Here is a 22,679-nt window from a genome sequence, read left to right on the forward strand (position 1 = left end):
CTAGTGCGCAGCAGGAGGCAGTCGTTTTCTCAAGGCTCTGCGGAACCGGTCCAACCACGCCCATCCCACTGCCCTCCCGCGTCTTTTTTCCCCGGAAAATCAATTCTCAGAACCAGAAAGCTCCTACTGCATCGCGCCGAAATCTTTTCCCATCAGCACGGGTGCGCCTGCGCAGCGCGTCTCCAGGCGGCTCCTTTCCAGCGCCCGGCCGCCTCTTTTTCCTGTTCTCTTCGGCCTCCCCTTCACTCGCGCTTTTCCCGGAGGGGTCATAACAGGGCGCCAAATTCGCGTCCGCGGGAAGGCCGGGGGCGGGGCGCGGCGCGGCGCGGCACGTCAGTGGCCTTCCGGGCGGAAGTCCGCAGCCTCCGGAGCCTCTGATTGGCTTTCAGCCTGGCGCCTGTCTCGGCCCCCGCGCCAGTTTCGGGCTGGTTGGCGCGGAATCGGGAGACTTCGGAACCATGGCGCTCGTGCACGGTGAAGGCTGCGAGCTGGGGTCAAGCGGTGAGGGATGACCCCGCGCGCGGGGTCCTGAGTTGGGAGTGTAGGGACCGTGGCATGACTGTAGGTGGTGGGGATTCTGGAGTGGTCTCTTATTTTGTCTTAGAGAGGCGCGCATCCGGGTCGCCGTACTGGTCTTTTCGGGCGCGGACCTCGGCCATCCCGGGTAGGACCCCTTTGGTTGGTATCGGGTGGTGCTTCCTTTTAGGACCATTTGCACCTGGCAAACCAGAGCACACCCCCTGCAGGGCCTGTGTCACTCCTGGTGTCCTCACTAGTCTGCATTTTCTTTTTATTTCTTTTGGTGAGCGCGTTCCACGTGCTGGGCACACCTTCATCCAGACTGGCCCCGGTGGGGCACGGGTTTGCTTCAAAGTATCTCCGGACTCTGGCCCCAAGTATCTGCTTGAGGGCTAGGGCAGAACGGATGTGGGCCCTTTCTGTAGAAGCTCCCAGGAAAATTGCTTATATCTTGTAACTCAGCAGGAGAGAAAGGTCTAAGGGCTGTCACCGCAAGATACAAATGGGTTTTGTCTTTTTAGGTAATGGATTTCTACTTTGTGCGTTAACAATTTTTTCTTTAAATTCTGTCGAAAGTTCTTCAAGTGCTGCATAGAAATAATATTCACAATCTAGTCTCTGGTGAAGTCCCCCCCCCCCCAAAAGCATCAGCTCAGCAGCATTTGGGATGTCATAGATATGACTCCGTTTTCAGTAGTAATCTTTTACTTCCAAAAATAGAATACAAAAATGTAAATTGGCTTTGTCTGATTTCTGATTTTTGAACTGTGTTCATCTAGTGTGACTTAACTTCAGTGAACTTCTAACTTAAAATCAGATGCTTCGCTTTCTTAGCTCAAGCTCCATCACCTGTCACTCAAATACATCACCATTAATGAGAACTTGCTTTCTAATCAGCTTCCTTTGCATTCACCTAGTTGTGAATCACAGATTTCAATTTCTTCTAGCCTTTCGTTTTTAAGACAATTTATTTTGGAGAGTCGTCTAGCCTGGATTACAAATGGGGTGTGGGATGTGAGTATGCGAACAGTCTTTGCAGCCGTCCATCAGTGATTTGCCACTAGGGTGTCTTTCTTCACCCTAAAAACTACGTCATCTACGAACATCAAGAAATCACTCTTCGGAGGATACTGTGTAATCTTGAGACTCTCTTAAGTCATGGTGTTGATTAAGTAGTTGCTGGAGCTTGTGACTAGAATTTTTTCCTTAGAGCAGAAAGATTGTTACCTGAAAGACTGTTGCAGGCTAGTGTCTGTCTGCTTTTGGGGAGAACGGGGGTACTTCAGATGGTAATCTTGAAGCAAATATTTAAACTTTTGTAATGGGTTATTTTCATGCTTTTTGGGGTTAACTTACCTACATGAAGCATTGGACACATTCCAAGAAGAAAATTCTAGGCCTTTTTTCCCTTAGGTATTAGAAGGTGGGGCACCTTGACAATGGCAGTGAAAAGTTGAAAGGTCTGTAACTAGCTGTTATTATATATGAAAAGGGATCAGGGAGAGTTTAATGATTTAAAAAAGCAGGTACGGTGGTTTATTCATTTGTTCATTCAGCAAATATTTATAATGTACCTACGAGGTATAGGCAGTCTGCCAGACTCTGGTGCAACAGTATTACAGTGGTAGGTAAGCTGGACATGTATTTTATCTTCCTGGAGTTGAGATGGTAAAGATCTAATTATGTGTGGTGCTATATTGAGGCTTCTCTGAGCAAACTGCTTTGCTTTATTTTTGCTTTCTAGAAGCTAGAACATGGTACTGCTAGGTGTGGTGTGTGTGGGCTGTGTGTGTTTGTATGTGTGTGTCTACCCTGTATCTGTACACACATAACACAAACATTAAATGAGATTCTGTACTGCTGAGTACAAAGTAAGCCGGGGATCTTCATTAATGCTTAACAACCTTATGGAGCAGAGATGATTATCCCCATTTCCCAGATGAGAACTCTGAGGCTCTGCATTAGTCAGAGTCCTTAGGTGTAAGCTGCAGGAGCCAACTCTAGCTGATGTAAATAGAAAAAAGGAATTTATTGGAAGGATTTTAGGGATTAGAAGGATATGTTGTTCACAACAACTCCAGGAGGATTGGAGAGTCAGTCAAGGGGCTGCTTAGCCAGGAATGTGATTAAAGTCATGTCCCAAAACTGGTCTACTGAGGAGGTCATTGCCAGCCATGGCCAAGTACTTGATATTATAATTTGTACCTTGGGACATTGCTGGCTCCGTGAGCCCAGGTAATCCTCTTGCAGCTGATACTACTTCTAGAATCTTCCTTTAGCCCACCCCCCTTTCCTTCTGTCACGAGCGTCTGAAAGTCTGAACTGGTGTTCTTAATTGATAGAGCCTCTTTTATATGTTCATGCTCTAGTTGCAAGGGTGTCTGGGAAAGAGCATCTGGTTTTGCAACTTATGCAGTGACATTTGGGCTCTGTGTGTCCGAGCAAGATTTATAAGCGGGGAGTTTCACAAATAGGTTCAGGTGCTGGGCAGCTTAAAAACCAACAACAAGACATCTGATCACTGCAGCTCAGAGACACTAACTGGTGGTCTCATGTCACCCAGTAAGTGGTGGAGTTGGATTGTACTGCTTTTCCCTAATCTGTTCTCCCACTCTACACTTTGATGTCAGATTTATCTTCCATACTGACTTTCTCACGGTTTCTGAATGCGCTTGGCAGTTTCATCCCTTTGTAATTTGGCTCATGCTTTTTTTCAGTGCTTCTGCCCCTTTTCCCCCTATACAATGATGGTGAAATTCTATTTCTCTTCCTGGGTCAGTGTTGGCAACCTCCCCTGTGAAGGCTTCCCTGATTCCTCAGGCAAAATTAACAGTGCTCATTTCTGTGTTTCCTGAGTACTTTGTTCTTCTTATTGGGCACCGTGTCTGTATGATCGTGGGAACCTCAGGTCCTTTTGCTTTATTTGACTGTGAGCCCCCTTGACGACAGGCAGCTGTCTCTTGCTTGTAATTGTATCCCAAATCCTTTAGAGTGGCACAGTATTGCCTGTGAAGTAAGTTCATTTGAAGAACTGTAGATTTCGTCAGGATAGTCTACTAAAGGGGTCCACGGAGTCTTTAAAAATATACTGAGACCAACTTTTCACTCTCATTGGTCATGCCCAATAATCTCTGAAACCTTTTCACGTAGGCCTGCTCATGATTTTTTGAAATCATTTGAGTGACACCCAAGATTTGTGGCTGTCATCAACTACCTGCTTTCCTTAATTTTTACTTAACGCTTTTTTGAAAATGGACTTAAAAGATGCAAAAGTCAAACAATAGACTGAGATGGTAGAAAGAGATTCCATTTCCAGAAAGCTAGAAAAAATAAGATCTCTAATTATGCTTCACCTTTAAGATCTAGTTTTCAACAGTTTATTGTCAGCATTTAAATTTAACTTTAAATTGCATCTTCTATTTCAGTCAAACACTTTGTCAGTCAGTTTAATGTTGTTATGAATGTTCCAGAGGGATTGGAGCTTTTAGGATTCATCTCATCAATACTTCTTTTCTGTGCCTACTCCTTTTTATAAAATAATTAGCATCAAATACAATAAAATACTCAATTTCACAGACCTAGATGGCAATCGTGCTAAGCTGAAACGCACGGCTGGCAGGCAGCACTGCCTCGCTTGCCTTGGTTATTCTTCAGCTGGTAAATGAAAGTCTTAATTTTGTGGATGAACTCTTTTCAATGTATGTGTGTGGTGGTCAGTTGATAATGACCAAAAACATGAATAATTCAAAAGTTGAATGAACGAACACTGAGGCCTTCTGATATTCCAGTAGTATTTGACAAAATACATTTTAATCTTTGTAATTTTGCACTGTCATACCATGTTGTAACCGACTGAGTGAGGCCTGGAAGTTAGTGAAGGATTCAGTCTCTTCAGAGCCCTACTTGTTAAATTCTCCCAACCACCCACTTGATCCCTGCTTTGAAATTCCAAGTACTTTATCTGCCCCTCTGTTAGGGCAGGTATCCTAAAGACTGGTTTTGAACTAGTTGTTAACTTATCTCCCATTTTAGATTATGAATTCTGTGAGTACACAAACCATGTCTTTCTGATCTTTGTGTCTTTCAGAGCGCCTAGTACAATGCAAAAAGCAGATGCTCCTTCAAAGCCTTTCAAGTGTTAATAGAATACAAAATGACTTGTCCTTCTCCTATAACTCTGCTTATGGGCTGTCATTTTTAATGGAAAGGTTATGGACTAATGGCTGATCTCCATTCTGCAGTGTCTCCATAAGATATCAGTTGAATTTGGAATTTTCCTCTTTGGGGAGGAAAAAAATAACAGTTGCTTCAGTTATTTTCACTGGGTCTTAGAGAAAATTTCTGGAGTCACAGGAGCTGCATGAATATGACCTTTGAACTTACTGTCTACAATATGAAAAGTATGTGTGTATAATATTAAAATTGTTACTATTGGCTAGAAACATACTGAGGAAAGATGACTGTTACTGAGGAAAGATGACTGGCAATTTTCTAACATTTCCTATAAATTTGGCTTTTTTTCAGCTCTGTCAGATTCAGGGAGTTTTGTAGCTTCTCGATCCAGGCGAGAAAAGAAATCAAAGAGAGGGCGCCAGGAAGCTCTAGAAAGACTGAAAAGGGCTAAAGCTGGTGAGAAGTATAAATATGAAGTAAGTAACCATTTTTCTTTTTTTTTCCCCCTCCTGTGCTTTATCTAATTCATAGCCTGTCGGTATTTTATGTCCCCTTTGTCATTGATGAGAAATAAGCATATAATTCGCTCTTGTGATAGTCATTTCTTACTATTAAACAAGCATGGCCATGAAGTAGATTTGCACATTGTGTACACTGCTTGACCCTTTGAGTTCCTGTAAGGCACTTTATGCATGCTATTCGAATTCTGATGAAAGCAGATCTACATTTTTGTCCTTATTAAGCACACTGTAGCTTTGGTAAGTCCCATAGCTTTGTTGGGGGAAACTTAGAAATGCTTTTACCTTACTCTTAAGGTATTGAGCAGTCTAGCTAAGCACTACTTCGTGGAGAGAATTTTTCTTTCTAATTTCATCTGCAAGGGGTGAATCTGCAAGGACTTGGGCCTTACTCCTGTTGTGTCCTATGTGTAAGATTGAATGTGATGCCCTTTTGGCCTGCAGGTAAAAAAGGAAAAAAAAAGGAGCGGCTGCCATCTAGACAGCATTGTCTGGGTTCCCTTTCAGTGTGCTTCCTATATCTTAGAGTATCTTAGCTGCCTTAGGGCCAGAAAGTGATTAATTAATACTGGAAAATAATGATAACTCCAACTGCTCATATACTTTTTTAGCAAACACTGTTTTAAGTTCTTTTACTAATAGGTTCATTTATTTAATCTTTCCAATAATCATGAAAAAGTTAGATACTATGATTAACAGCATTTCACAGGTGAGAATCCTGAGGTCACAGTGGCGGATCCTGGAGCCTGGATTTGAGCACAGGCAGTCTGGCTTCAGAATCTGCGTATTTAACCATGGTATATACTGTGCTATGCAATTAAGAAAGTAGAAGAGTATTTTTTTTTTCACTTGCCATCATTCAGTCAAGTTAAGTGAGTCAACCAGATCACAAAGGGTTGCTAAAAGGATTACAGTAAAGCAGGAGTAAAGCATTTTTAATGTAGGAACTTCTGTAAAGGAGTTCTGTGGGGGCATTTCAGATGTTGACACGATGTGACTGATTTTTCTTTAATCACTCATGTTAATTGCATGGCTCTAAGGGTTCATGCCAAGCAGTAGCTCTGTTTTGTGACATAGAGTCAAAATGACATTTTACTCAAAATAATTTGTTAAAATAGTTTTCTGGTATCTTTTTGATAGTATATTAAAGTGAGTTACTTAAATAAGAGACAAAGTATGCCTGATAGACTTCAACCAACAAAAATCATCCTGCCAGTTCCCTTCCCCTGCCAAAAGAAACTTGGTCAGTATAGTAATATTGTTGGATGGGTTTGTGTTTGGGTTGTCAAAAACTGAATTCGGTAGGGCAGGTAGTTTCTGTTATCAAATGGTGAAAGGCCAAATCAACATTTTCCAGTGATCCCTATGGAGCAGATTAAATAGCTGGTGAAAACCAAGCCTGGTCCTGTCATTGTTAGAAGTCTCATTGCTATGGCAGGAGTCTAGTCAGCTCTGCACATCGGGCTCTCAAAGCTCCACGTCCAAGCGATTTTTCCTGGAGTCTTAGCTTTTCAGCTGGAGTTAGTCATTTCTTCTAGCCCCTTTCCCACTTGAACTCTGGAGAGAAGGGGGGGATTTTTAATGAGGTGTCTTTGAATTCTTCTAAGCAGACCACCAAATTTGCACCTGGGATGCTGATGGCCTGTTACTGTAGCCGCTGAGGTGGCTGCCTCTGTTCTGCTTGTTGCTTACGTTGTGAAGTGCTCTGCTCTGTTCATGTCAATAAATCCTGGTGTTCTGGCCCTCCTGCAGTTGGGCAGCTCATGTTGCTGGAGGACTTGCCCTTCACCTAGCTCGGCATTCCAGTCTCTGCAGTCTCAGGGCCTGAGAACGGTAGGGCATCAGTGGTAATGCCGGCAGGGATCACTGAAACATTGTTTCTAGTGTGTCTGTAGAATACCGAGTATGCTTGTTGTGCTGAGTGGGAGAGGGAGATAGATGGGGGAGGGTTTCCTTTTGAACTATATTTGGTTGGTTGAATAGTTCATAAAATTGTCAGTTTGCAGGACATCATCAGCTAGTGTAGAGGCGGTTAGCATGCCTTATGGGTTTGCTAAGTACAGGAGAAACCAGTCCAGAAGTTACAAGCGAATAATCCCCAAAGCAGCTACCAAAGAATTGGCTATAATTCAGTTTGTTTTTTATGAAGCCGATGAGTAATTGATGGTGTGACAAGTGTATTATGCTAATGGAATCATTTAATATCTTGTGTTAACACCCACGTAGAAGGAATACTAAGTTAATTGATGTCTATTTAAGGAAAACCTGGTAGTGGTGTTAAATGTCAGAACTCATGATTTGGTTGCAGCTACTCCTTCAGGCTGCCATTCCAGTTTCAATTTGACGATTTTCCATCAGAAATGTTTAACGCTTTCACTCCGTTTGAAGCTTTCTCAAACTTGTATGATGGCAGGTTGAGGACTTCACAAGTGTTTATGAAGAAGTTGATGAAGAACAGTATTCGAAGCTGGTTCAGGCCCGTCAAGATGATGACTGGATCGTGGATGATGGTATGTGGGAGGAAATGGCCTCCTAGACGCCGTACTAGTTGTGTTGTGTAGAGTCTTGTGCAGTGGAGTTGCTGCTTTGCACGAGCAGACGTAAGACACTGTGAAGATCATACCATTGGTTCAGATTTTTCTCAAGTACGATATTTGAGAGTGCAGAGGCAGTACAATACAAAGTTTGTTTTGGGATATTTGGAGAGTCCGGCCACATATCTCAGGAGCTAGTATAAAACCTCCAAGAAGGGGCTAGGAATTGGGAGGAACCATGTACCTGTGGGGTATCCTCGGGTGATGTGGGGATAAGAAAACTACCTGTTGCACAGAATGTCTGTGAGGATTACACAAAGCTCTTTGCGTGAACAGTAACCTGGACAGTGGAAAGCTCCGGGCAGAGGCTGGTCCCGATGTTCTTACAACCCATGTGGAAAGCCCACTGGTTACTGCTTGTCGGGTGTGACTTCTTGGCCATGTGATTGCCGACCACTGGGGGGGGGGGGTGTAGACTGCACCTGTGACCATATTTATGTTTCTTTTTCTGTAGTTGGACTCAGCTATATTGCCACTTTTCCCTGGAGACTGAGGTGCTTTTTCTGGGCCTCTGTGATCTCGATTCTTGTACTTTTTATTCTTTTGGTAGAGCAAAACTGCTAAACATCCTATTGTGGCAGACTTTGATCCTGAGGGTCAAATTGTTTCCCTAGCTCACCTGGATGGGCATAGCATATTTCCTTTTGTTTTGACTCAGCAAACCTGCTGTGTATGTAAATGTTGTGTTTCATCTGGCACTCATCTGAACCAGGTTTCTGCTACACTTAAAGATGGCACAGGCCGGGAGAACATCTGAGTGGGTATAAAAGGTGTTTTGTTGTGGTGGTGGTGGCTAAAATACTACTAGCCACTTTTAGAAACTTGATTCCAATTTAAAATTTTCTCCTGTAGATGGTATTGGCTATGTGGAGGATGGCCGAGAGATTTTTGATGATGACCTTGAAGACGATGCCCTTGATTCTTATGAGAAAGGTAACTATTTTGTTTCTAAGAGAGTGCCATTTTGAGATATAAAGCATTAACATTTGAGATGACTTGGTACTTTGACATGGGTTCGTTTAAGGGTAAAGGACCTACCACAACTGTTTTTAGGTGTGGTATATGTTCTCATATTGAGAGAAGCGTAGTTCTATAGAAAATTAAATGTAAAAAGAAAAACAATACCATGAAAGGAAGTTTCATGTCTCTGTGATCCAAAGAGTTTGGTCTTTTACTTATTTTGGAATTTCATTTCTGTGGTCATTTTAGACTTGGTGATTTTGAGAGCTGCAACAATAAATGATGTCTTTTAATTTCTACTCAATTGATGTGCTTACAATTTTAGCTCTTTGATAGTAGCATAGTACAATAATTAGATTTAGTAATCAACTTGCTTTGTCTAATCAAAATTTAAAATGATACAAATGAATGTGTCAGATTTTCTTAGCTACATAATCTTTGACAAAATGTTTTTTCTTAAGTAAACAAGCCTGATTTAGTTTCTGTAAAATGTGAAGGGGAAATTGTCTTTAGTGTTTGTTTTTTTTGATTTGCCTCATTATTACCACCAAGTGTAGATCATGGGTCAGCAAATTATGGCCCACTCACAGCCAGTTTATTTTAAACCGCTTTATTGAACTGTAATTCACGTACCATACAATTCACCTATTTAAAGTGTACATTTCAGTGGTGTTTACTATAGTCAAGAGTTGCGCAGCTATCACCGTAGTTGGTCTCACGTTTTTTTTTTTTTTTTTTTTTTTTTTTTACCTCAGAAGGAAATCATGCCTGTTACTATGTAGGGCCCCAGCTCAGAATGTTTTTTTCTTTTCTTTTTTTTTTTTTAATTTTAGGGAGGGAGAGTGCAAGCAGGGGGGGGGGGGGAAAGAGAATCTTAAGCAGGTTCCACACTCAACACGGACCCTGATAGGGGGCTCGACCCCACGACCTGGGGATCATGACCTGAGCTGAAATCAGAAGTTGGATACTCAACTGACTGAGCTGCCCAGATGCCCTGCTTTTTTCATTTTTAAAAGGTGTTTTTAAAAAAGAGAAAAATGCAAGGAAGAATATGTAGCAGTGTGAGAGATGTGTGCAGCCACAAAGCCTAAAATCTGTTCTATCTTGTCCTTTTTTAGAAATACTGGGCCCTAATTTGTGGATTTTTAACATTTACTTTCTTCCTCTTCCCCCTTCTCAACCACATATACACAGACTTAAGTTTTCGTTAACTTGTTGAAAGTAAGTTTTGAAGCCATGATGCTTCACTTCTACAGGTTTCAAAAAACATTTTTTTTTTCAATGTTTATTTTTTTGGGACAGAGAGAGACAGAGCATGAACGGGGGAGGGGCAGAGAGAGAGGGAGACACAGAATCGGAAACAGGCTCCAGGCTCTGAGCCATCAGCCCAGAGCCCGACGCGGGGCTCCAACTCACGGACCGCGAGATCGTGACCTGGCTGAAGTCGGACGCTTAACTGACTGCGCCACCCAGGCGCCCCTCTACAGGTTTCAATAGTGACCTCCTAAGGACAAGAACACTTGTGTAATTTAGCCACAGTACTATTCTCATAATATTATCTAATATATCGTTCATATTAAGATTTCCTCAGCCCAAAATGATACCTGTTTTTTCAAGTGCAGAGTCCATTTCAGTTTTTATGTCTCTTGAGTGTTATTTAGTATAGAACGGCACCATCCATCCTCTCCTCCCTCTCTGGCTTTTTTTTGGTGGAGGGGGGGTGGTCTTTCATCACTTTGACATCTTTAAAGGGACCAGGCTGGTTTTGTTCACTATTCCACAATCTGGGATTTGCCTGATTGCTTCTTGGTGTATAGAGGTTAAATATTTAAAAATTTTTTAATGTTTTTCATTTTTGAGAAAGAGAGACAAAGCACGAACAGGGGAGGGGCAGAGAAAGAGGGAGACACAGAATCCAAGCAGGCTTCAGGCTCCGAGCTGTCCGCACAGAGCCTGACGCGGAGCTCGAACCCACAAACTGTGAGATCATGACCTGAGCCGAAGTCGGATGCTCAGCTGACTGAGCCATCCAAGTGCCCTTAGAGATTAAATATTTTGTCAAAAATGCAATATAGAAGAAATTGTGTCCTTTCCACTGATCATATCAGAGGCACATGATGTCATTTTGTCCTATTCTTGGTGATACGGAGTTTGCTCTCTTGGCCAAAGTGATGTTCATCAGATCTCTTCCTTATAAAGCTACTTTTCCACCTTTGTATTAATGTACATAAGGGATGATATGTGAGATCATGTGTATATCTTTCACTCACCAACTATCACCCAGTGCTTTCAACATCTGTTGATGACTTTCCTTTTTTTTTTCTTTCCTTTTTAAAATGATCACTTTAAACTCAAAGATTGAAATAAAATTACTGTTTTAGTTCAGTATCCATTATCATTATTTTTCTTTTTGATGTTCAAATTATCCTAAATTTGGCAGTGGGAGCTCCTTTGAGCTGCCTCCTATGTCTTTTTGACATGACCACTTCTGTCTTTGAGCATTTCCTTGCTTCCTGGGCTAGGAAGATGTTCCAGGTTCTCATTGTATTATTCCTGTCGCTGACCTGGAATCAACTGTTTCCCCCCAAGAATCATGGCTCCTTGAGTGGAGAGTGGTATTCAGATCAGGAGGATGGATGGTACTCTTTGCTACTGGGCCCTTTTAGTGACTAGAACTAAGAGATTTTATATGTGTGTCTGTCATGATTTTATAGTGATACATTCATTTCAATTATAGTACCACAGGGTTCTTACTTTGTCTTCTCCGATTCTGTATTTGTATCTGCCTTCAACGTCGTGAAAACCCTTGTACTTTATTTTTCTTATTTATTTAAAAATTTTTTAGCATTTATTTGTTTTTGAGACAGAAAGAGAGCACGAGTTGGGGAATGGCAGAGAGAGAGGGAGACAGAATCTGAAGCAGGCTCCAGGCTCTGAGCTGTCAGCACAGACCTGATGTGGGGCTCGAACTCACATAACCGTGAGATCATGACCTGAGCTGAAGTCAGACGCGTAACCGACTGAGCCATCCAAGCAGCCCAAAAACCCTTGTCCTTTAAAATACACGCAAAATAATTTTAGAAGTTTTAGAGCTACTAAACCAATATGTCTACTGACAACCTTTCTAAGTGAAGTTTATTATTTCTTTGCAGTTTGGGGTGCCCAGGTGGCTCAGTTGGTTAACTGTCCAACTTCGGTTCAGGTCATGATCTTGCATCTCATGGGTTTGAGCCCCTTGTTGGGCTTTGCACTATCAGTATGGAGTCTTCCTTGGATTGTCTCTCTGCCCTCCCCCATTCACGTATTCTCTCTCAAAATAAATAAATAAATCAATAAATCATTTTATAAACAATTGAAAAAGTTCTGGAGATCGGTTGAACAATGCTGTGAATATATGTAACTGTACTGAATTGTACATAAAAATGGCTAAATAATTTCTTTGCAGTTTTATTTGTTCTCACTAAGGGTGTATAGTTAGAGGATTGTGTTTGGAAGGTGCGTGAAGTATTTTTTTCTTTGTGCTATTTTATCAGTTTACTACCAAGGTTCATTTGTGTTTGTATTCGGATTAGGATTTAAAAAAATCCTTTGTTTCAATTTCAGTTTTTGAATATTGTGAAAGATTTTCATGATTTCAAAATCAAAACGATACTGAGATCAAGACTCAGATAAATCTTATCCTCATCACTGTGCTCTCTACTTGGTTTTTACCCAGTTTCCCTAGGTAACCATTTTTAATAGTTTCTGATTATCCTTCCTGTTTTCCTTCCACAAAAGAAATAAGGATAAATGTAATTTTTTAATGTTGGATGTTACTTAGTCATTCATTAGTTACGGTAAATATGTGGACTGTCTTTCTGGTTTCTGCCAACCTGTGTAAGGTAGGGACTCTACACGGTGGTACCATTTGGTAGCAATGTGACTAATTGTGTATTTGTAGTTTTTGTGTGTCCATGAAGAAGAGAATGAAAGGAACCTGTGTGCTTTTTATCTCCCTGAACGGAGGAAGACTTTGTTTGAGTATGGCTTTGTTGTGAATTGTCTTTATCATCTTTAATGACTCCCATCAGTTACCTGGACCTGAGTTTTGTTATCTGTAAGTTAGGTTGCACTGGACCCGGAGGTTTTTGATGAAAGGACCCATGTCCTAGTCATCTCAGTGCCAGTCACAGTAGCACGTGCAGAGAAAGTATGCAGTATTTGTTGAATACACGAGTCATCTTCTTGTTTCCATTGTCATCTTGTTATCTCTTCCTAGTAATACATCAGTGAAGAGAATGACTTGGCATTCTCAGTTTTATACGTCTTTATTCCATGCTTTGCCACCATTCATCCATGAGTCCCCACTGGCTCAGTTCCCCTCAGGAGAGCCCAATAAGGTCCCTAAGATCTTAGGAAGGGAAAGAGAATTCTGTAGTCCCCTTGGAAGACTTAGAAGAAATTGTAGAGTTTTGCATAGATGTAAAAGGACAACTCTCTGGTGTGGATCCAGTCCCTGACATGTTATCAAATAGAAGCAGAAAATATTAACTAAGTCCTAATGAAAAAACAAGTAGGAAAATGAATAAAACAAAACAGAAGTACTAACACTGTGAAAGATTCTACATCAGATGTTGGCTCCTATTCTTTATGTTTCTTTTTGTCCTTCTCTAGATACTACTAACCTACGATGGGGAGATTAAAGCCTACTTAAGAAACCTTCCATGCTATTCAAACCTCTGTTGACCTTCTCTTTTGATACCCTGTATTAGGACCTGTATTTTGTGTTGTAAACATTTTGGCCATTAATTCTATTCTGGTTTCAAACTGCCAAATGATTTCAATAAAAAATTATTTCTCTTATGTTTTTCACAAATGTTCTACAATTTTTTCATTTTTAGGTACACGAGAAAAATGCCCTTTTTGCAGTTAAATACACATACATTTTATTATAATTGATGTTTAATAAGTTAACAATGTTTGTAGCCATGACCATTATCTAGTTCCAGAACATTTTTAGCACCCCAGGTGGAAACCCATACCCATTAAGCAGTCGCTCCTCAGTCTTCCTTCTCCTATCACCTGGCAGCCACTAGTCTTTGTCTCTGTGGATTTGCCTATTTTGAAAATATGTGGCCATTTGTGTCTGGCTCCTTTCATTTAGCATAATGATTTAAGGTTCCCTTATGTTGTAGCATGTATTAGCACTTCCATCCTTTTTGTGGCTGAATAATAATCCATTGCAAGGCTATACCACATATTGTTTATCCATTTATTAGCTGATGGAATTTGGGATGTTTCTACCGTCTGGTTATTGTGAATTGTCCTGCTACAAACATTCATGTGTAAGTTTTTGTTTGAACACCTGTTTTCAGTTCTTTTGGGTATATACCCAGGAATGGAATTATGTGTGTATATTTTTATTTTTTTCTCACACAAAAGAGATTTTTCTGTGGATGCTTTTATACTCTGTTTTTTCACTTAACAGGGTGACCTGAAAATCATTCCATATTAGCACATGGAGATACTTCTTTCTTACTTACTTATTTCTACATACTTGCATAGTATTTAACTGTATAAACATGTGATGATGGTGTATTCAAATGGTTTCCGTGAGTTGTCAATTAGATTTTCAACAATTTGCTTTCACAAAAAAATCTGCATTGAGTAACTTGGTGTGTGTGGTGCTTTTCTCAGAGAAAACTCCTAGAAGGAGGATTGCTGGCTCAGAGAGTAAATGCACATGGAGTTTCAGGAGATACTGCTCCAGTACTTGTCCCATTTTGCACTCCCATGAACAGTAGGAGTGTCCATTTAGACCCTATGGCCTTGCCAACAGAGTGCATTGTCAGGCCTTTGGATTTTTGGCATTCTGATACGTGAGAAGTGACATCTGAATGTGGTTTTCATTTGTGTTTCTTCTACAGATGAAGTTGAGCATCTTTTCATGAAATTTAGAGCTGTTTATACATTTTTAATTTTTAAGTTTTTTTAATGTTTATTTTTGAAGGAGAGAGAGACAGAGAGTGAGCGGGGGAGGAACGGAGAGAGGGAGACACAGAATCCAAAGCAGGCTCCAGTTTCTGAGCTGTCAGCCCAGAGCCTGATGCGGGACTCGCACTCACAAACTGTGAGATCATGACCCGAGCTGAAGTCAGATGCTCAACCCACTGAGCCCCGACTGTTTATATATTTTTTTAATGTGAACTGTATGTTTGTGTTTATTGTGCACATTGTTTTTGGGCCTTGGGGCTTTTTTAATATCAGGGAATTTCTTCTTAAAGTTCATTTATTTATTTTGATAGAGTGCTTGGGCATGAGCAGAGAAGGGGCAGAGAGAGGGAGAGAGAATCCCAAGCAGGCTCCACACTGTCAGCACGGAGCCTGATGTGGGGTTCAAACTCCTGAACTGTGAGGTCATGACCTGAGCTGAAATCAAGAGTCAGATGCTTAACCAACTGAACCACCCAGGCACCCCAGGAGTTTTTTTTAATCAGAAAAATTGGTTCTTTATCTGCAAAGCACTGCAAAAGTTTTCTTGTGTTTTGTCTTTAAACCTGTTTCTGGTATAATTGAATCTGTCAATTTTTTTCTTGCAGATGGATTTTGAATCTGTTAGAAATACTTTTCTTATACCCAGCTTACAAAGGAACTTGAAAGTATTTGTCTATTTTCATTAAAAATTTTTTGATCTGTGATTTTTTTTGTGTTGGTACTGTTTTCTTTACAATTGGAGAGCCAACGCTACTTGTTAAAAAGTCAATTTTCTCCCCAGTGATATAAGATGCCACCTTTATTATATGCTAGGTTACACAAGTAATTCAGTCTTTTCTGGATTCAATTTTCTATTTCATCTGGTGGATATCTTCTTTTAAAAATTTATTTTAATGTTTATTTATTTTTGAAAGAGTGAGACAGAGCATGACTAGGGGAGTTGCAGATAGAGAGGGAGACGCAGAACCTGAAGCAGGCTCCAGGCTCTGAGCTGTCAGCACAGAGCCCGACATGTGGGGCTCAGACTTCAAACCCTGAGATCATGACCTTAGCCGAAGTTGGACGCTAAACTGACTGAGTCATCCAGGCACCCCTGGTGTGTGTATTCTTACGCCACACTGTATTAACTATTCATTCTAGGTCTTTTTGAGGTAGAGAGTTCTGGAATGAATCAGAAAGAGGGAGTAAAACTGGCAGTATTAGAAGAGTTTGTAGGTGATTAACACATTGCCATAAGAGAAAACATGGAAAAAATGTTTCCGTGCCGTTTAGTGTTGTTACAACATATTGTGTGTGTGTGTGTGTGTGTGTGTGTGTGTGTGTGTGGTTGCTCTTCCTCAGAAGATGGAAATTAGGATGCTACACTACCATGATTGGTAATCCTATTTCTTCATAGTTCAGTTTTCCTGCCATTAGGATAGCACTAAAAAAGATGATCTGATGAAGGCTGCTAGGCTAATCCTCTGGTTCCAGATGAGCTTGGTTGTTTCATTTCTCTTGGAGAAAAGACAAAAAAAAAATCCTACCTTTTAAAAAGATTTCTGTTCACACTAACAATAGCCATTAAACAGTCCTGCTTAGTAACTTATCCTGATATTTAGTGTTTCATCAGTTTTTTTTTTAAGATTTTATTTTTAAGTAATCTCTGTATCCAACATGCAGCTCGAACTCAACAACCCTGAGATCAAGAGTCACATGCTCCACCAGTTGGGCCAGCCATGTCCCCCATCATCAGTTTTTATAATAACATTTAGCCAAAGTTTTCCTGAATTAAGCCACTTTTAAAGATTCTTCCCTGTGTACCACGTATAAAGTCTCATATTTTTGTATTTTATTATTTCTTTTTTAGTAGGCTTCATGCCCAACATGGGACTTGAACTCATGACCCCAAGGTCAAGAGTCACATGCTTTACCAACTGAGCCAACTAGGCACCTGTGTTTTTGTATTTTGAATTCTTTATGTTTTTCTTTTCATTCTCCTATACAGAGGGCAGGTGACTAGGCTTTTAGTTGTACATGTTTATGACTAAGTTGTATTCCAACAGGCAAAGATGAAAAAGCACGTACTAAAGACAGGAGGAATGTAAAGAAGACTGTGGTGACAAAACCAAACAATATCAAGTCACTGTTCATTGCTAGTGCTGGGAAGAAGACTGCAGATGTGAGTTTCATGGTTTCCTTGTATTTTGTCTTTTTCTTTGAGAAGTAAATTTAGTATTTGATTGTATGGACAATAGGTGCTCAGTGTTCTTGAGCTCAGATATTTCCATTGTATTTTCCCACTTTCACGAAGTTGGATGTGTATTTCTAGATGAATTTAGGCACCTTATTGTTTGGAACTTGGAGATAGAAAAGTGAACGGACAGGGTGTTTATTTTATTGATTAGCCGGAGGCTCCTGGAATGAGGGTGAAAACAGGATGGGGGCTCTAGGTTTAGGAGTTGCATGTACACAGGTGGTGGTTAAGATCTGAACGGTAGGTGAGTCCTCAGGGTGGGGACTGAAGAGGCAAGGACTGACTGGTTGGGTTCTTCCTTTCACAGACAAATGGTGTGGGTGAGAACGTGAAGTGCAGGGCTTTCTCATTCTGTCTCCAATTATACTTTTCAGAAAGCTGTCGACTTGTCTAAGGATGATCTGCTAGGTGACATTCTCCAAGATCTGAACACTGAGGTAAGTCATTCTCGGGGAGTTGTCAAATATGCGGGGGACATAGGCTGAAGAAACAATTCAGTAATTTTACAAAACAGACTGCTGCTAGAATTTAAAACAAAAAATTCAACGACAACACAACCCCCCCCCAAAACACACACATGCGTGCGCACACACACACACAAACAACTCTCCAAATTGGTTTCTTACCACTTTAGGTGAGTAGTTTCCAGCTGTTACAAGCTATGCAGTTATGTCGATGGGGCTGCGTGGGGATGTGTTTGAGGTAGTAAGAACATACAGGAGTCAGTTCTGGGAATGCACGCTGCTTGTGTTTAGTTGCTGCAGTGTATGTTCCCGAAATAGATTGAAACCTGTCAGTCTGCACAGTCAGGCATGAGATCCTCATCTTGAATTCAGAGAGGGAGTGAAGGAAGAGGCAGTGAGCTGTTCCTGAGACAACTCAGACAGGCTCGGCTGCTCTGGGAGTTTACAATGGGGCTGTTACACGTGGAGACTAAATTCATTTAGAGGTGTGTTTCTTTCTAAGTAACGCTTCGTTAAAACAACACCAACATGTGTAGTTCTAGCTTGACAGTTTTTACATGCAGTATCCTGGAGGGGTAGGGGAAAAGTATGTTAAGTTGTAAAAAGAAAAAATTGGGTGAGAGGTGGATTTTAATATCTGTTCTGGTTTTCTAGTGAGTCTGGTATTGTTGCTATAGTAACTGTAGTACATGAACATAGATCTGCTGGGGGAGCAGGGAAGGAAGAATGCTTTGCTTATTAGGCTTCATTGGGGGGAAGAAATGTACTTTTTCTGTCTTCTGGTAAGCCAAGCATGGCAGTGAATGTCTGTCTTACTCCTCCTTTTAAAGACACCTCAAATAACTCTACCACCTGTAATGATACCAAAGAAGAAAAGATCCATTGGAGATTCACTGAATCCTTTCTCTGTGCACACCCCCAAGGTAAAGTGAGTGGAAAAACCTTCAATCTTGATTTGTATTATTGCTTAAAACTTATTTTGTTGCTTTTCTATGTGAGGGAAATGCTTTTGAATTTCTTCTTGATTTTTGTTTTAAATTAGGACTCCCTTTTGATTGTATAGTTTCATGTATTTCAAAAATAGCATGTGCCTGCTTCTTTCATAGTAAATTTTTAGTAACTAGTATGTGTTTATTATAGGTATTACAGCTGTGCTAAATGCAATAATTTTCTTCCTGGAAACAAGTATTTTTTGGTAAACCTAGGTAACAGTAAAATAATGGAAGCTGTTACATTAATGATACATAAAATTGTCGTATAAATGGGAACTGTCGTTTTCTCCGGTCAGGGTAGGACAGTATAAAATACTATGCAGGTTTAACTGACCGAACATGTAAAAATATTTACAGGCAGTTCCTTCAAGAAAAACTGCTTCCCCTGTCTCAAGGAAGGAGCCTCCATTAACTTCTGTTCCCCTTAAACGTGCTGAATTTGCTGGTAAGTCTAATGTCAGAGCTGCAAGGGTGTTGAGCAGTTGCAAAATGCTGTCGGGAATGGAGGTCCCCTGAAGGAGGAAGTGGAGGCAATTTTGAAGGTATTGTGATAGCAGGTTTAAGGGTGAAAGATTTGAATCCATAGCAGCAAAAGTTAGAAAACATCCAATTTGGAGATTGAACAGGAATGCAGGCACAGTGTGGGAGGAAGGGTAGGCTGCTGTTGCCGTGTGGGGGAGGCCTTTGTGTTACATGGCAGCTCTACATGATGGGAATGTGTGATGACGCCTACAGGAGAGTCCGGGCCAGCTTTGTGTATAGACGACAAGAAGGACTCCGGGACAATGAATTTTGAAGACGGTGACTTTGATGAACCTATGGAAGCTGAGGAAGTAGATGTGGAGCCCATGGCTGTCAAGACTTGGGACCAAGAGAGTGAGCCAGCAGAGGGGGTGAAACATGAGGCAGATCCTGGGAAAGGCCCCTTGTCCTACTTGTAAGAGCATTTTATGACTTTTTTGGCAGGTAGCACTACAAATGACTCAGTTGGATTTTGAAAGTTTTTGATCTGTGATTTCTGCAGAGGAAGTTTCCTCCCAGATGTTTCTTGTTGGGACATTGATCAGGAAGATGATAGCAGTTTCTCAGCCCAGGAAGTCCAAGTGGATTCCGGTCACCTCCCGCTGGTAAAAGGGGCAGATGAGGAACAAGTGTTTCAGTTTTATTGGCTGGATGCTTATGAAGATCAGTACACCCAACCAGGTAATCATACGTATGGTAACCGCCTTTAGTACAGAATGGTGCCTTTCCCTTAAGTGCTTTAGTTACTATAATTGGCAAAGGCTCTGCCCTCACATACATGTGTAGTAAAAGAGCACCATTCATTCATTGTGAAGTGTGTGAGCCACCCCGGTGGAGATGAGCTGTGGTATGAATAATCCTTAAAAATGTGTTTTCCGAAAACCAGTTATATGTGATTTTGGAATCTGTGCTTGTTGTTCACCTTCGATGTATCTGAAGTTGTAGTTATGCGCTTTCTTTTAAATGGAATCAGTCATTAATTTGTTTATTTAGCAAATTGAATACCTGCTGTATGCCAGGCAGTGAGATGCCGTGAACTAGCCGGACAAATTCCCAGTCCCAGCGGAGCTTACATTCAACTGTGGTGGGAGTGGGTGGGGAAAAATGGGTGGTAAATAAGGTAAGTTGGTAAATGGTGTGAAGGCAGTTAGTTGGGGGATGGCCAGGGAAGGCCTGTTTTCGGAGACCACCATTGGGTGAGATCTGAGGCACGTGCTGAGCTGAGGAAAGAGCATTTCATTGTGATGAACTGGTGAGCACAGAGGCCTGGAGAGAGAAAGGAGACCGGTCTGATTGTAGCACAGCAATCCAGTGACAAGATTGGTAGAAAGTGAAGTTGGAGACAAAGGCAAAGGCCAGGTGATGAAGGACCATGAAAGCCACACTGAGGAATTTAGATCTCACTCTAAGAATGGAGAGGGCTGCAGTGGAGGATTTTAAGTGCTGGTGGTGTGGCGGTGGTAGTCATATAGTTGGGTTTACTGTTTAACAGGAGCCTTCCGGTTTGTGTGGAGAATAAATAGGTCTGTGCGGAGAATAGTGTGTGTGTGGGGAGGGGAAGACTGGAGCCTGGAGATCATTCAGTACAGGGCAGGCATGCTGGTTACTTGGCCTAGTGATGGCTGTGGAGGAGGAGAGGAATGAATGTATTTCACATGTATTTTGACATGAATTTGTCACTGGATTGACATGGGGACTGACAGAAAGGAGGAATCGAGGATGGTTCCCAAGTCCTCCTCCGAATGAACTGAGAATGTGAATTCTGCCTCAGACAAAGCCAGGAGGCTCTCTAGTGTTTTTTTTGTCCTCCTTGAGCCCTTCTTCACCCCAGGGTTGGGCATGCCAAGGTAGGTCAGATTAATATAAAATACCACATATATTCTTAAGCAGAGTTGCCTTCACTTGGATCCATTTCTGGGTGTGAGGGTAGATGCAACTGTGTATTTTTCAAAGTGGTTTCCCGGAGGCTGCATCCAGTGAAAATAGAGTATCCATGAAGCAAGTGAATGAGTAAGAGGAGTAAGCATTAACCATCAGTCTTGTAGGCCAGATTTATCTTAAAGATAACCAGGCATTGACATCCACTGGAAGGTTGTTAACAGTCTCTCCGAAGGGAGCAGAAGCATTAATAGGCCTCAGCATAGCAAATGCATAGGGACAGGTGCAGAGCCATTTGAGTAGTGAACTGCAGTGTGTTAGTTTCGTAGGTAAAGAATAAGCCCTGTTAAAAAATCTCAACCATCTTAGAAATGGTATCTACTTCAGCTGTGACAAGACAGTTCGGTTAGACCCTCTCACCTGTTTGGCTACTACCTCTTTGCTGCTCACCAGTGGAGGGTAGACTGGCAGGTGGGGTTGCATGCGGCTGAGCAGGTATTTCCCATCCAGTGCCGAAACCCAGGCCTGCCCTATCATACGGCTTCAGGGGACACCGTTTTCACATGTGCTTCACGTGTCTCCCGCTCCCTGGAGTTCAACACTGGGGGGCTTGCTGGAGTTGCGCGATGTGGTGGGCCTGCCCTTCCCAGTGCTTAGTCTCTCTGCTGGGTCCGCTCGGTGCTGGATTTGATACCCTGTCTTGGTTAATGGTCCCATCAAAACCAGAGACTCGGGAGCAAGCCTTGACTGCCCCTTTTCCTCACTTTCCTCACCATATCTTGTTAGTTTTCTCCTCCTCAAGGTGACAAGCTGTCTTCTCTTTCTCCTTGCGTCTTCCACCTCTGATCCCCACTTGCCTCCTGAAACCATTGTGATAGCTTCCTGAGAGATCCCTCAGCTGTCATCCCCACATTGCTGCCAGAGCGATTGCTCAGCAGGGGAGCTCTGACCACGTCATTCCGTTGTTAAAAAAAAAAAAAACCAGCAACAAACCCAAAACACACCTCAGTGGCTACTGTCTGCAACATAAAGTCCAAGTTCCTCAGGAAGGCTTCTGCCACCTGCCGTATATGACTTCTGTGTTCTAGAGATAGTTCCCTGTATACACCTGCTTCTGTTGATACCATGTCCCTTTACTCATGGTGTTTGACTGGAATGCCCTCACTGTCTCAGCCCAGGTGTGTCATCTGGAAGTTTTCCTAATCCTCTAGACCAGCCTCATTTTCCCTGGGACCCCATCATACCCTTTCCTGGTGCACTGTTTGTCATACTACTTTGTAAAGATCTGATTCTGTGTTTTTCTTGCTCCAAAGTATTTTATTTAACTCCTGGATGGACGGGACCTTTTATTTCCAGCTTCCAGCCTAATGCCAAGCATGTAGTAGGTATTGAATAAATGTCCATTGAAATACACTGCATGGCTGTGGACAGGCCTGTAGATGCACATGGAAGGTTTCAGGGAGCCAGAGATGCATTCACTGCTGTTGTTGAGATTGCCTCTTGTAGCCTGCTAGCAGCGTGGGGGAAGAACGGGTAATGCAGAGAGACACGGTGCCGGCCAAGGTTAATCCACGTATAAACCAGCAGATTGCCCACTGGCAACTGCCAAGGATTAGAACCTGAAGCAACAACAGTCTTGTTTTCTGTGTGAAAATGAGTTTATTATTTCCACCTTTTGTTTTCTTGTTGATACTCTGAGAAACCGACAGCATCGTTTCGCAGGACAAGGCTTAGAGCTGCACCATCCACTATGGTAGCCACTGTCCACATGTAGCTCTTTAAATTTAGATTTAAAGTAATTAGAATGAAATAAAAAAATTCAGCTTCTCAGCCAGTAGCCACGTTTCAAA

The 22,679-nt window shown here is 41.7% G+C and overlaps 1 protein-coding gene across 3 annotated transcripts in view; it reads left to right on the top strand.

The window, feature by feature from the left end:
* Positions 1–348: 348 nt before the first annotated feature.
* The window catches only part of POLA1 (DNA polymerase alpha 1, catalytic subunit), a 302,724-nt gene continuing 280,393 nt past the window's right edge, over positions 349–22,679 (top strand). For 2 of the 3 annotated variants that reach the window (XM_019823691.2, XM_045051163.1), the window contains exons 1-10: positions 541–664; positions 5,044–5,168; positions 7,624–7,720; positions 8,657–8,737; positions 16,783–16,898; positions 17,348–17,410; positions 18,268–18,360; positions 18,787–18,874; positions 19,165–19,366; positions 19,454–19,632. In XM_019823691.2, coding sequence (XP_019679250.1) covers positions 556–664; positions 5,044–5,168; positions 7,624–7,720; positions 8,657–8,737; positions 16,783–16,898; positions 17,348–17,410; positions 18,268–18,360; positions 18,787–18,874; positions 19,165–19,366; positions 19,454–19,632 — 1,153 coding nt within the window. In that variant the 5' untranslated portion in view covers positions 541–555. Of the gene's footprint in view, positions 502–540; positions 665–5,043; positions 5,169–7,623; positions 7,721–8,656; positions 8,738–16,782; positions 16,899–17,347; positions 17,411–18,267; positions 18,361–18,786; positions 18,875–19,164; positions 19,367–19,453; positions 19,633–22,679 lie in introns of those variants that run through there. The other variant, XM_006943631.5, reaches the window with a different exon arrangement.

Source organism: Felis catus, chromosome X, assembly GCF_018350175.1.
Source record: "Felis catus isolate Fca126 chromosome X, F.catus_Fca126_mat1.0, whole genome shotgun sequence".
Taxonomy (NCBI): Eukaryota; Metazoa; Chordata; class Mammalia; order Carnivora; family Felidae; genus Felis; species Felis catus.